At 30.8% G+C, this 13,558-nt stretch overlaps 1 protein-coding gene across 3 annotated transcripts in view; it reads right to left on the bottom strand.

Moving 5' to 3' along the window:
- Nucleotides 1-10,586: 10,586 nt before the first annotated feature.
- LOC134714608 (protein O-linked-mannose beta-1,2-N-acetylglucosaminyltransferase 1-like) overlaps nucleotides 10,587-13,558 on the bottom strand; it is a 65,999-nt gene continuing 63,027 nt past the window's right edge. For all 3 annotated transcript variants that reach the window (XM_063576014.1, XM_063575997.1, XM_063576006.1), the window contains one exon: nucleotides 10,587-11,844. In XM_063576014.1, coding sequence (XP_063432084.1) covers nucleotides 11,733-11,844 — 112 coding nt within the window. In that variant the 3' untranslated portion in view covers nucleotides 10,587-11,732. The remainder of the gene's footprint in view (nucleotides 11,845-13,558) is intronic.

The following is a 13,558-nucleotide window of genomic DNA, read 5'->3' as shown; positions in this document are numbered from 1 at the left end:
ACGACGCAACGTTAAAATGTAACACACACAGAAACGAACAATAATATAATAAGGAGCTTCCAAAAACCACACGGACTTTTTCAATTCCAAGTGATTCGGTTCGGCCTTTGAAACGTCCCTGCAACTTTAAAGGATTTGTGGAAACCGTACTAGCAGGTATGCAATGGGAGTTTTAAAAAAACGAGAATAACAATAATAACATTTAAAACAAATACATGAATTTGGGATAGACAAGTACCGTGACACGTCTTATCGCAATGTGAATTTACACTAAAAAATAAGAGAAACAAAAGACGCAACGTTAAAATGTAACACACACAGAAACGAACAATAATATAATAAGGAACTTCCGAAAACCGCACGGACTTTTTCAATTCCAAGTAATTCGGTTCGGCCTTTGAAACGTCCCTGCAACTTTTAAACGATTTATGGAAACCGTACTAGCAGGTATGCAATGGGACTTTAATAAAAATTATATTTGGATAATGTAATTATTTTCGGAAAACCATTGATGAAATGTAACAAACCTTGATTTAGTTTTTTGAAAGACTTTCGACTGCAAACTCAAACTCATATCAAGAAAATGTAAATTGTTTTCAAAAAAGGTAGAAGACTTAGTTCATATTGTTACAGAAAACGAGATCTCAAAGAAAATCGAGATAGTCAAAAACTGGCCAGAACCAACTTCTATTACAGAGTTGAGATCTTTCATAGGAGTTTCACGTGTTAAAGATATCTTTGTGTGTCCTTGTATAGTAAAATCTTTCCTGATTAGTCCATGTTTGGTAGTATACTTATGACGAGGTTCGGTTCTTATACATCCCGACATTGTGTAACAGTGTTATGTTCAATTTTCAATTCTAGTCTTACATTTTTACTTATGAACTTGGTTTGCATGCAATTGTGTGATTCTTTGTTAAAACGTTTTTAGTTTTTATAGTGTCTAAGATAATTACTATGTTAACTGCTTTTAGTAATCGTATATTGTAGAATGCGTTGTATATATGAAGTGGGAAAAGACGTATATGCACAAATAATGATTTAATGATAGAATGACAATGAAATAACGTTTTTACACGGATACCATGACGTTACATATAGATAGCGCTAACGCATATAATTACAAATGAATATATATAATTCCCGCGATAATATCTGTCTCTATTTCCCCCAATACGGATGTACCCTTAATTTTTGACGTTTTTACATCTGTTTAATTTGCTCACACATTTGTTGTCTGCGACTGTCAATCAAGTGAGAGGCTCAGCTAGCTATAATCAGACTCAATCCACTATTTTCTACATAAGGAAATGCCTGTACCAAGTCAAGAATATGACAGTTGTTTCCCTCGTTAGATGTGTTTGAGCTTTCGATTTTGCAATTTTATGAAGAATTCTCCGTTTTTAATTTCAATTGGAGTTCGGTATTTTTGTAAAAGACATTTGTATTTTATTATTTAAAGTTTACTCATTTACTCGCACCTTTGTCCTTTTTTCATATAATAACAAGAATGTGTCCCCAGTACACGGATGCCCCATCCGCACTATCATTTACTATGTTCTGTGGACCGTGAACATCTAATTTGGCATTACAATAAGAAAGATCATATCATAGGGAACATGTGTACTAAGTTTTAAGTTGATTGGACTTCAACTTCATCAAAAACTACCTCGACCAAAAACTTTAACCTGAAGTGGGACTCACGAACGAACGGACGGACGGACGCACAGACCAGAAAACATAATGCCCATAAATGGGGCATAAAAAGAGATTTATGATTTCAAGTAGAAAACCAAGAATCAATAATATTAAAGGTGGATTGTAAAATTAATGTTATCGATAAAACCATCAACTAAAATTTGGGAGGAACATTCATATTTTTCCAACTGCTTTATCAGGCATAGATTACCTTAGCCGTATTTGGCACAACTTATTTTTTGATCCTCAATGCTCTTCAACTTTGTACTTGTTTTGGCTTATACATATTTTGATATGAGCGTCACTGAAGAGTCTTGTGTAGACGAAACGCGCGCCTGGCGTACTAAATTACAATCCTGGTACATTTGATAACTATTATCATAAAATGCGACACTTTACAAAACAAAATGAAAGTATATAAATATAATTCTTATGAAATTTTGGTTTCTGTTATGCATTCCCTCGTTACAGAAGTGGCCAACATGTACAAGTTTATTTAAATTCTTTCATTACGGTTTCCGTTGCACATGTACTGTGCGGTTGCCGAAATTCTAGCGAGAGGTCTCGTAGTAAAACTGACTGCATACGGAATTTTTTTTTGAAAGGGTTCCGCGGAACCCAGTGTCTCGCCTACTTTTGCTGTAAATTGCAGGCTAAAAAAAATGAGGGAAAAAATCAATAAAAATATTCTGCTTGATAATATTTTTTTATTGTAAGAAGCTTCTGTCCAAGTTTGGAAAAAATCCAGGATAGCTTATGAATCTAATAAATGTTTTAAAAACTTTAACTATATGGATGTAATGTTAACTGGAAGAAAAACTAAGTCCATTTACAAGTAAAATATAGACACACAGGTACAAAATATTCGCAAAATTTCCTTCTAGATACTACCTTTTTATCATAAATAAGCTTCTGTCCTAGTTTGGTACATATTAAAAATCGGAGGCGGGTCCAGGGGGTGGTCACCCGGTGCCGGTGACCACCCCCTGGGTTTGAAAAAATGGTGCACCATGTACCAAAAAATGGTGCACCTTGAACATTTTGAAAAATTAAATTCGTCGATCAAATGAATTTGTCTATCGTAATCACCAGTCATAAAGTTGTCTTTACTAACCTTAAGGCTAAATACATGTACCTTGACAGGTATGTTTATACAATGAACATGTAGTCAACAATCGCTAATTACTTGGTCGATTTCTTTGATGTTAAGGTGTAAAAATGAAGAGACAGTCCTCGATCTTTTTTTACTTTTTTTACGTTTTCCTAAATTTTTAAAGTTTGTCTAATAACTTTTCTCGACCAGTATATTTTTTTACTGTGATGCCAAAATTCAAAAATAATTTTAAAGTTTTAAAGTCACATAAACATTCTATATTGAATGAATACCCCCGTTCCATCATCTGTTTGTCTAAAAGTTTCGTTCATTCTAATTTTTTAGTAACTTATACCTCTTTCCTTCAAGTAACGCCACAAATCAGCCCCCTCTGAAGTACCAACAACTTGAAATGGACCTAGCACTGATACGAATAAAAGTGATCAGATTAAAGAATCAACCCCCGACTTACATATAAGTACAAACGACATTGGTTTAGTAAAACAATCAACACGTAAACTAACAAACGAAGAGAAATTTAATTTGATAAGAAATCATTTCCAACCTGGAATAAACTATAACTTTCCTATAAAAAAATATGCAGGAAAGAACAGACTGTTTCAGCTGAATTGGCTATATCGCTATGATGGGCTAGTGTACTCACCTTCACAAAAAGGAGCTTACTGCATATACTGTGCTCTGTTTAGGGTTGATAGTTTGGGAATATCATCATGCAAACCACTAACAGATATGGCACATGCAAGTACAAGACTTAACGATCATTTCGGTATTTACTCTTTTATACTATTTTAAATAGTATAAGAGAGTAAATAAAAATTTAACCACAGAGTGAATGTGTTGTTTCCTGGCAAAAAATCTAAGTAAAATACGGAAAAAATGGATTTATCGTTTTACAAAATTTACTTCTGGTTACTATCTAATGATCATAAACAAGCTTCTTTCTAAGTTTGATACAAACCAAGGATTGTTTAAGAAAGTTATTAAAATTTTAAAAACTTTAACCACAGAGTGAATGTAATGTTTTCCCGCAGAAAAACTAAGTCCATTTATAAGTAAAATACGGAAAAAATGGAATTTTATTTTGACAAAATTTACTTCTGGATACTATCTTATGATCATAAACAAGCTTAAAATTTCAAAAACTTTAACTATAATATTTGTGGACGCCGCTGCCGCCGACGACGACGACGGAATGTACTGTTTAGTCTCGCTTTTTCGACTAAAGTCGAAGGCTCGACAAAAATCAACGAATAGCAGTACAGGAAGACATTAATTAAATAACAGTACATTTATTAATATTTTGATAGGATGAAGTATTTTTTTTTGCTCGTACAATTGCATTAAAGTATATCGAACATATTCAACCTATTTTGAAAATTTGAACAATATAGTAAAGATTCTATATTGAGAATGTCTTTTTTTTGCACTATTACAATTGTATAGAAGGACGTTGCTAAGTGCTGATAAGTTTGGTGAAGGATGAAAGAAATAGACCTTTGACATTTATGTTTGTTTTGATGTTTATTCCATTTATAATTCTGTGTATCAATGAAGAACACCATTTTCATTTATATAAATGCTATTCATGCATGTGCAGATGTCGAACACCGGAACATTTCATTTAGTATTTAGTTTAGGATCACTGCCTTTATCAAAGTCAATACTGTTTTCTTTTCTTTTATCTTCTTGTTATTGTAATAATTTGTGCATACCTAAATTTAAATAGATTATTCTGGTTGTAATTGGCGTCTTTGATTTACAATAAACAATTGACAGATTTAGTCCATCACCACTATGCAAGTGTTTGGTTGGTGTTTGTGGTTGGATGGATGGCTATGAAGCCATCTTATTAAGGTAAACTATTGGACTGGTCAAGGTAGATGATTGGTCATATTGATATAAAGTACTCCAAACACAGCTCAGTGAATTAAAAACAATAACATATGTTGAAACGCTCTGCATTAGATGTTATATATAATTTGATTAAAGTTAATTCAATATATTCGTGTCTTCAGAGTTTAAGAAATAACGCAATTAAGAATTGATAGAATGATGCGTTCTCTAATTCAAGGATTGTAGTTTTCCTAAGGATGTGTTGGAATTGGTAATTGATATTTTGAACAGATATAAACTAAGACAATATATATTCGTTTAACACTATTTTATGGCTGTCACGAACAGATCGTGTAGCAGTTAGTTATTGATGTTTTAAATTCGTGAATGTAGATGTTAGCTTTAAGTTAACTCATATGAAGATTTGTTTTTAATTAGCCATTTGAATGTACTGTTAACATTCCTATTTAAAGGGATAGATTCGGCTGTTTCGGGGTTGTTTGAAGTTGAGTTTAATATCCCGCAACAGATCAACCAAATATATTCAAAATGAGAAGGCTGAGAAAATGCCGATAGACTTTTAACTCTAATTGTTTATTTGAGCGTCACTGGTCTGTTTTTATGTACATGAACTTTGATTTGTACTATACTCACACGGGAAAAGAAAGTTTTAACATACAAGTTTGTCATTTTCACAGAAAGAAATGTTAAGCAATACGGAGGCATTTTTATCACTTTATATCAAGAAGTCAGGAAGACCGGCTATCCGATAAATTAGATGATTCAAGTTACAGGAAGACCGGCTGTCAAGTATAGGAGCTAATTTAAGTTACAGGAAGACAGGCTGTCCAGTATAAGAGCTGACCCATGTTACAGGAAGGCTGACTGGCCAGTATAAGAGCTTATCTAAGTAACAGGAGGACCATATGTCCAGTACAAAAACTGATCAATGCTACAGAAAGACCGGCTGACCAGTATAAGAGCTGATACATGCTACAGCAAGATCGGCTGTCCAGTATAAGAGATGAACCCTGCTACAAAAATACTGGCTGTCCAGCATCAGAGCGGATTCAAGTACTAGTAACAGGAAGACTAGCTGTCCAGTACAAGAACTGATCCATGCTATAGAAAGACTAGCTATCCAATATAAGAGCTGATTCATGCTTCAGAAAGATCGGCTTTCCAGTATAAGAGCTGATCTATGCAACAGGAAGACCGGCTATGCAATATAATAGCAGATTCAAATAACAGGAATACCAGTTGTCCAGTAAAAGAGCTTATTTAAGTTACAGGTAGACTAGCTGTTCAGTACCAGAACTGATACATGCTACAGAAAAACCGTCTGACCAGGATAATAGCTGATACAAATTACAGGAAGACCGGCTGTCCAGTTTTAAAGCTTATTCAAGTAAAAGGAAGACGGGCAGTCCAGTATTAGAGCTCATTCATTCTATAGAAAGTCCAGTTTTCCAGTTTTATAGCTGTTTCAAGTGACAAGAAGACCGGCTGTCCAGTATAATGTGTCCCTTATGTCTATAGTATTCCATTCCTAAACGTAGTTGGTTGACTTACATAGATGTAAATATAATTTAATGCTTTTTCCCCCTTCATAATAATTTTTTTTTTTATAAAAAACAACATTAAACAATTACTTCTCAAAAGATGTTAGGTGTAACTAAGAAGACACGGAACTCATATTCTCCCCATAACCAAAAGCAAGCTTAGAAATAAGTGTTGTGAAGAAGAAGGCCTGAAAAAGACACTGCATACAATTTAGAGTCATCATGTTGTATTGGTTGACTTATAAGTCTGCGTCTCAACTCATTAACCAAATGTCATCACAGACTCAGCGTTAGTTTTTTTAGATACCAGAAAAAGTAGTCTAATCTGTAATTTTACTGATTGAGTCCTTTCCCCCATTGGGACTTTTTAAGTGTGTATTTGCATGGTGACTACACTACTGTTGCCTAAATCAAAGCAACAGTACACCATATTTAATCAAATGTGGGTACTGTACAGACAAAACAAAATTAGCACTTGTCTGTATAAATCATATTCTGAAACAGAGGAATATTTAGATGCCAGATGCGTCGGTGCCTTTATAGAGGTAACTCTGGTTCTTTTCCAACAATAACCAACAAATATTCCTTCAAGACAGGTTACAATACACAACTTGAATTTTTTTTAAGCAGTAGATAAATAATTACTGCTTATTACAGTCAAGTCTTTCTATTTTTCAAATGTTACAAACCAAAAGAAATACCATAAGGTTGTTTGGTTGGCTTTTTTTCATACCCAGTGACAAATGTTACAATAAAATTCAGTGCATGATTATTTTAATAATTTTATACTTGAAAGTAAATGTTTAAAGAAACAAGGATTCATTAAATATGTTTATTGTTATTACATATCATAACAGTATAAAACTATTGAATAAATTAACATATACATATACATCAACATATACTTGCTCATTTCCTGCACGACTACAAATAATCAAAATATTCATTTATTGCCTCCTCCCAGTGGATATAATTTTATAATTGAGGTTCTTTAGGAATTTTGTTCTTTAGTTAGTTATGTATCTTGTTAATATACAATTATATTGCTGTTATTGTTTGTCATTTCCTTCAGCAATTTAGCAATACAAAAATTCGTCGATTTTATATACTTCAATTTATATCAAAAGATCAATGTTTTGGCAAACAAATAATTTGTATGATTAATGAGAAAGAATTCAGAAAAAGTCCATACCATAATATTGTAATATAATCATAAGCTTGTCTATACAACAAATTAAAGCTTGACAAATGATATGGCACTTATTTATTGTTTTCAAATTATAATGATGTTGATGAAAAAGGTCTACATTTTTGGTTATTAAAAGGACAGAAAGTCACATGACAAAAAGTCACAAGAATTTGTTGACAATTATTTGAATATATAAGAGAAAAATCTTGAAATATTTTCTTTTTATTACATTTATTCATTTTTAAGTTCAGGAAATTGTTAAACATGCATAGGGTATATTTCAAGCCACTTTGACATTTAGTTTTCATAACAATTAGTTTATTATTATTAATATTTATAGAATAAATTTTAACATCAAAGTTGTTTTATATATAAAAGTTCAAGAAATTTTATTTTATTTTTTATAGTGTTTTGATGTTTAAAGAAAAATATTCTAAAAACTCAACTGTGACTTTTTGTCCGACATTCATTAATTTGTTATCAAATTGAGGTAAACTCCAATTCTCCAAATAAGGTGTAACACATTAGGTTAAAAAAAAATTACCTGTGAAAACCTTTCATTTTCTTTTACATCATGTACATAGTTAAATAGTTTTATTAAAAATAAGAAGCTAATACTGAAATTAAAATAAACTCCAAAAACTGTGAATTATATCTGCATTGCCTACCATTATACAAAGTGCAACATGGATTAAAAAAACTATGAGAATAGCAAATCTATATATTTTTCTATCTATAAATGGGGAAAAAAAGAAAACTTACACAAAATTAATTAAACTAAAGAACTTGCAACCAATGAAAAGAGAAATGCAAAAACTTTCAAAATAAAAGAGCAACCCTTGTGGTCAATTTAATATTCTTGATTTAATTTTTTTCTGTTTTCAAATTTTTGCCCATGTACACCAAGTTTCCTAACCATTTAAAAGTCATGCAAGAATATTTATAAATAGAGTATATGTTTAACATCTCTAATGCAGTATTACTTTTATATCTGGTTTTAATGTTTGCTCTTGAGTAAAAGTTATATAATTATTCAATATTTAAATATGTCTTTCCTTTAAATATCAAATAAGTAGAATTTGTTCTTAAAAATAAGTTTACCATTGAGTTTTCTTCATACTTGTACATTATATAACAAAGAGAGATTGATATAAAATGTATAATAAAAAGATAAAGGAAAATGTAGACTATATGTAACATATCAATAATAAATACAAAATATGTTAATCCGATATGAAAATAACAATTGCCCATCCAGTGGTTGATAAGAGGTAATCCACTAGTGTTTTCTACATATATTTTACTTACAAAATAAACAAAAATAGAATCATAATTATCAAAAGTCAGGAACAATTCCTAAATCAAACAAGCTAACTTCGTTAGTCCAATTTTTTCTTTCATTATCTGATATGTTTTACAAACAGCTTAAGAAACAAATAATGACGGAAACAAAACAGTGACACATACTTAAAGAGACAGATTAAATTGAAAGCTATAAAATATTGCACACTAATACTAATATGGAGAATAAATGATCGATAACATAATTGGATTTCATATTTTGTTCATATTGAAATATATAAATGTGAACACGAGATACTGTAAAATGTAAATATGGTAACACTACAAGTTTTTAAATGCATTCACAATTTTCACAATACATGTATAAATAATCCAATATAAATAGTACTGTTAAACATTTTTCAAAAGAAAAAATGTGTGACAATGCATTCACATCACAAATGCTTATAGTTCATGACTTTGTAAATAAGTTTATACGTAGCATTGTTATAAGATTTCATATTACAATTCCTTTATGTGTTGTCAAATAATATTCCTTTAGATAACAAAACTATTTGAATTGTTTTACTTCCTACTTTGTTCGATTACTATAGAGTAAATGTTAAAACCATCACAGGGCAAACAGAAGCAGAATCTGTTAACAACCAAAGCACATAAAAATCCCCCTCACATTTAGGGTAGAGCTTTGTTGCCCATTCTTCAATCATTATTTAGTATTTTGTTGGCTGCTGTCTTTTTGTCACTTATCATTTTTTGGTAAGATTGCCGTGTTTCTTCCGTGTTTTAGTTTTTATTCTCCCTTTGGTATCTTACACCTCCTTTGTTCTAACAATTCAAAACATTTCAATTAGTACGTGTGTACCTGATACATTGCACAATTTTAACTATATGGCATTTATGGTGACATTTCCTTGTCTGTAAAACTTATTTTATGGACTACAGCAAAACAAGGTTATGCCAAAACAAAAAGATTAATAGTAATAAAATCCTGAGCCACAATAATTTTTTTTTTTTATTAAATTAAAGTTTAAGCTGATGGGTGTGCTAGCACTATTAACAGTGCAACTAAACGGACAAAAAGGAAACTGTTACTCTTTTTTTACATGAATAATTTACTCTATGTTATTTGACAAATACACTGCATTAATAGAACTAAGTAGAGAAGTAATTTGTTGGGTAAAATATTACAACTATACATAGGCTAGCCAATTGTTAATCTAACTGGAAAATGTTTTCCAGTAAATATACATTGCTTGTAACTACTTTAATGTAAACTGATGTGTCTGGTGTGAATTGTAATGTATGAGAAACTGAATTTATAAAGCATTTAACCTAAAAGCAAAAGACTTTGATAAAGATCATTAGCATTAAAATGCCATTTATGGTTTGAAACTTTAACAAACACACACATAAACTATCAAAATGTAAATACATTTATATCAACAGACATAAACAAATCTATATACACATACACATCCTTAGTAAGCCATCAAAATAAAACTTCATAATATTTAATTAATTATAGCAATTCAAACCTACATTAACATCTAACGGCATTCACTCACTGACAAATACAAGTTGCATATATACGGAAGCTGAATAGACAATGTGTCAGTATGTTCTAAAACATTAGCTCACTGACAAATACAAGTTGCATATATACAGAAGCTGAATACACAATGTGTCAGTATGTTCTAAAACAGAATACACAATGTATCAGTACAGCACACAATGAGTCAGTACAATACACAATGTGTTTGTACAACACATAATGTGACAGTAAGGCACACAATGTGTCAGTACAACACAATGTATCCGTACAATACACAATGTGTCAGTACAATATACAATGTGTTATCACAACACGCAAGGTGACAGTACAACACAATGTGACAGTACAACACAATATGTCAGTACAAAACACAATGTGTCAGTACAACACCCAATGTGTCAGTACATACTATAACACTCTTTATAGTTTATCATGATAATTATTTTACAATTAATAACTGTGCATACGCTGGATTTATTCATATTGACTGTGGCAGACGGTAGAGGTAAATGTAATTCCAGTAACTTTTTTTTATTAAGATGACAAACTTTGCTTAAAAACTAAGTTGATGTTGTTCTGACAGCTTCAAGAAAGATTCATCCAAAATATTCCATCATGAAAATTTAACTACTACTACAAAACATCAAATATTTTTGGAATGTTATGAACCCTATATGAGTTTTATTTGTATATGAATAATATATGGATTTCAAATCTCAGTAACACATATGTATCAACTACTATATAATCATTACTATGTAATTTACAATGTTACCAGCAGTATTGCACAAATAATAAAACAAATAAATCAATATCCAATATAATAATACTGAGGAAAAACAAACAATATAAAAAAAAAAAAAAAAACCATGAATGCCCTGTTGGCAATTACCTTGTATGAAAGGGAGTATAACAGTATCCCAACAGACTTTAATCTGAGTATGTACCGGTACAGTATATATAGTTATTCAACACCACTAATTTTGTTTCACTTAAATACAGTGGATATTTTGTTCAGGTAATTCTAATAAAGATAATTTTAAAAAAATCAACCATCTTTATTCCTATGTTTGCAACTTAACAGTTCTCTCAATTAAAATTTGATTAGAAGCTGTTTATAAAACAGATTTTTGTTGATTTTAAATTTGTTTCTCAGTTGGCAATTAACCTAACTAACAAGAATCACTATTATAAAGGTAAACTTCATCACCTAAGGATGACAAGTCAGGTACGGCATTCAAACTTACAGCTGTCTAGCTGAGATACAATTTTAATTTTAAATTGAATACACCAACTGGAAACAAAAAAATACGCTTCACCATGCTTCAAAATAGCAGTTGACATAATATATTGGCATCCGATAAATTAGGCTAAAATCCTTTTCTTTTTTTTGCATAAAGCAAATTGGCATAAATTGTATGACACTATTCATGACATTACTTGTTCGTTGTAACAAATACAAGTATTTCTATTTGGCCTGTCTCAGCTTTTACCAACATTATCAATGGTCAGTAAATATCTAGTTTCTTGTTTATATTTGTAAAATTTGGATGAAGATCCAACTAAAAGAACGTTTCTGTCATCATAATAGAACCTGTAAATGGAAACAAAATACAATGGTTACATTTGAGCAACAGACATCATTTACAAAAAAAATATAATACATTTACTTTACAATGCTTGGAAGAATAGTTTATCAAATGAAAAAAATATATATTTGGAGTGATTGTCATTTGTTGTTGTCTGTTTGTCTGAAATAATTGCTGTTGGTTATTGTTTCGTCATAAATCAGACTTGATTTTTTTAGCTTGAATTGTTTCAAATTTTGTCATGTCAAGGCCATTTATAGCTGATTATATGGTATGAGTTTTGCTCATTAATGGATAGTTGTCGCATTGGCAATAAAACTAACATCTTTAATATTTTATACTGATCTGCTCATTGGGTGAAGTGATTGATTGGATTTAATGCCACTTTCTATTGGCTATTTTGTGGCATCAGTTTTTAATGGTTAGGGAAGCTATTCATTCCTGTGGTAGGAAAACTGACAATCTTAGCTAATTAAAATTGGTTGGTTGTAGTTTGTATTCAACAGTAGTTCTATCCAAGTTTCATGTGAACAAGATTGTGGTGTTGTTGTTTCTATGTAAGATATTTAAGATATTATTATGAGGAGTTTGTACAATTTGAAACCAAAATTAAAGTGAAGCCAAATTCTGATGTAATTTATAACAACCCATGATAAAGTTTTTTGTTATCAATGGCAAATTTTTGTACAAAAGTGTCCGTGTTTATAGTACTCAACACCTACAGCAAACTGCCAGTGTTAATCTGATCACAATATTTACTAACATTTCACCACAGATGTTCACTGTAAGAAAACATTCAATCTTTGATCATACAATTTATCCATTAAATCAAAAAGAAAATCCCACATGAAGACAAAATCATTTTTTCATACAAATGATCGTAAAAGCCATTGACTTTTACGTTATTGACGCAGAACTCTCTTGGTATCGGTTTTCTAAACAATACCTCCCCATTGAAACTTCTGTTGGTGATATATCAATCATTGATCTTAATGAAGAACATTCTCCACTCCTGGGGTGATAATGAACTAATTTAAAGGGCACCTGTTCAAATTAGCCAATCAGAGATAAGTCCATGTTCAGAGATGCTGTGTATTAGTGTCTTGACTAAAATCTTAGTGGATTAACAATTGATTTAATTATAAATGGCATAGGTATTCAACACAAGGATGTATCACTGCTAATTGCATCAAATGAAGTGTTAATGAATATAGTCTTCTTGTAAAATGACATTTAAAGACATTTTATCATTATATAGATCTGAGAGAGCTTAAAATCTCTTCCATTAGTGGGGTTAATCCTTGAACAAAATCTCATAGAAACAGAATTTTTTTTTTTCTTTTTTTAACTAAACAACTTCTTTAATCAAAACAAATCAAAAGTACATATACACACAACAAAGATATATTTTTCATTAGACTTCTTCTAGATAAAAGAGTGGTTTCTTGTGAAGTCAATAGTTTTCATTGTTCTGCTGATTTTGGCTTAATTTGACTTACTTGACTGCCAAGGTCAAACATTTCAGGCCTATTGAGGACCTTACAATATATATAAAACTGAATAAATAACAGACTGAAAAATAGCTAAATATATATGAATATGTTATAAAAGTATAATAGTATAATATATATAATTAGTTTTTAGCGAAAAATCTCTGTGGATAAATACATGTAGTTATAACAAACAACTTCATCTGAACTTAAATGGGGTACTTTCTAA

The sequence above is a fragment of the Mytilus trossulus genome, chromosome 1 (assembly GCF_036588685.1).
Source record: "Mytilus trossulus isolate FHL-02 chromosome 1, PNRI_Mtr1.1.1.hap1, whole genome shotgun sequence".
In the NCBI taxonomy this organism is placed as follows: domain Eukaryota; kingdom Metazoa; phylum Mollusca; class Bivalvia; order Mytilida; family Mytilidae; genus Mytilus; species Mytilus trossulus.
This window is presented reverse-complemented; position numbering and strand designations above follow the sequence as displayed.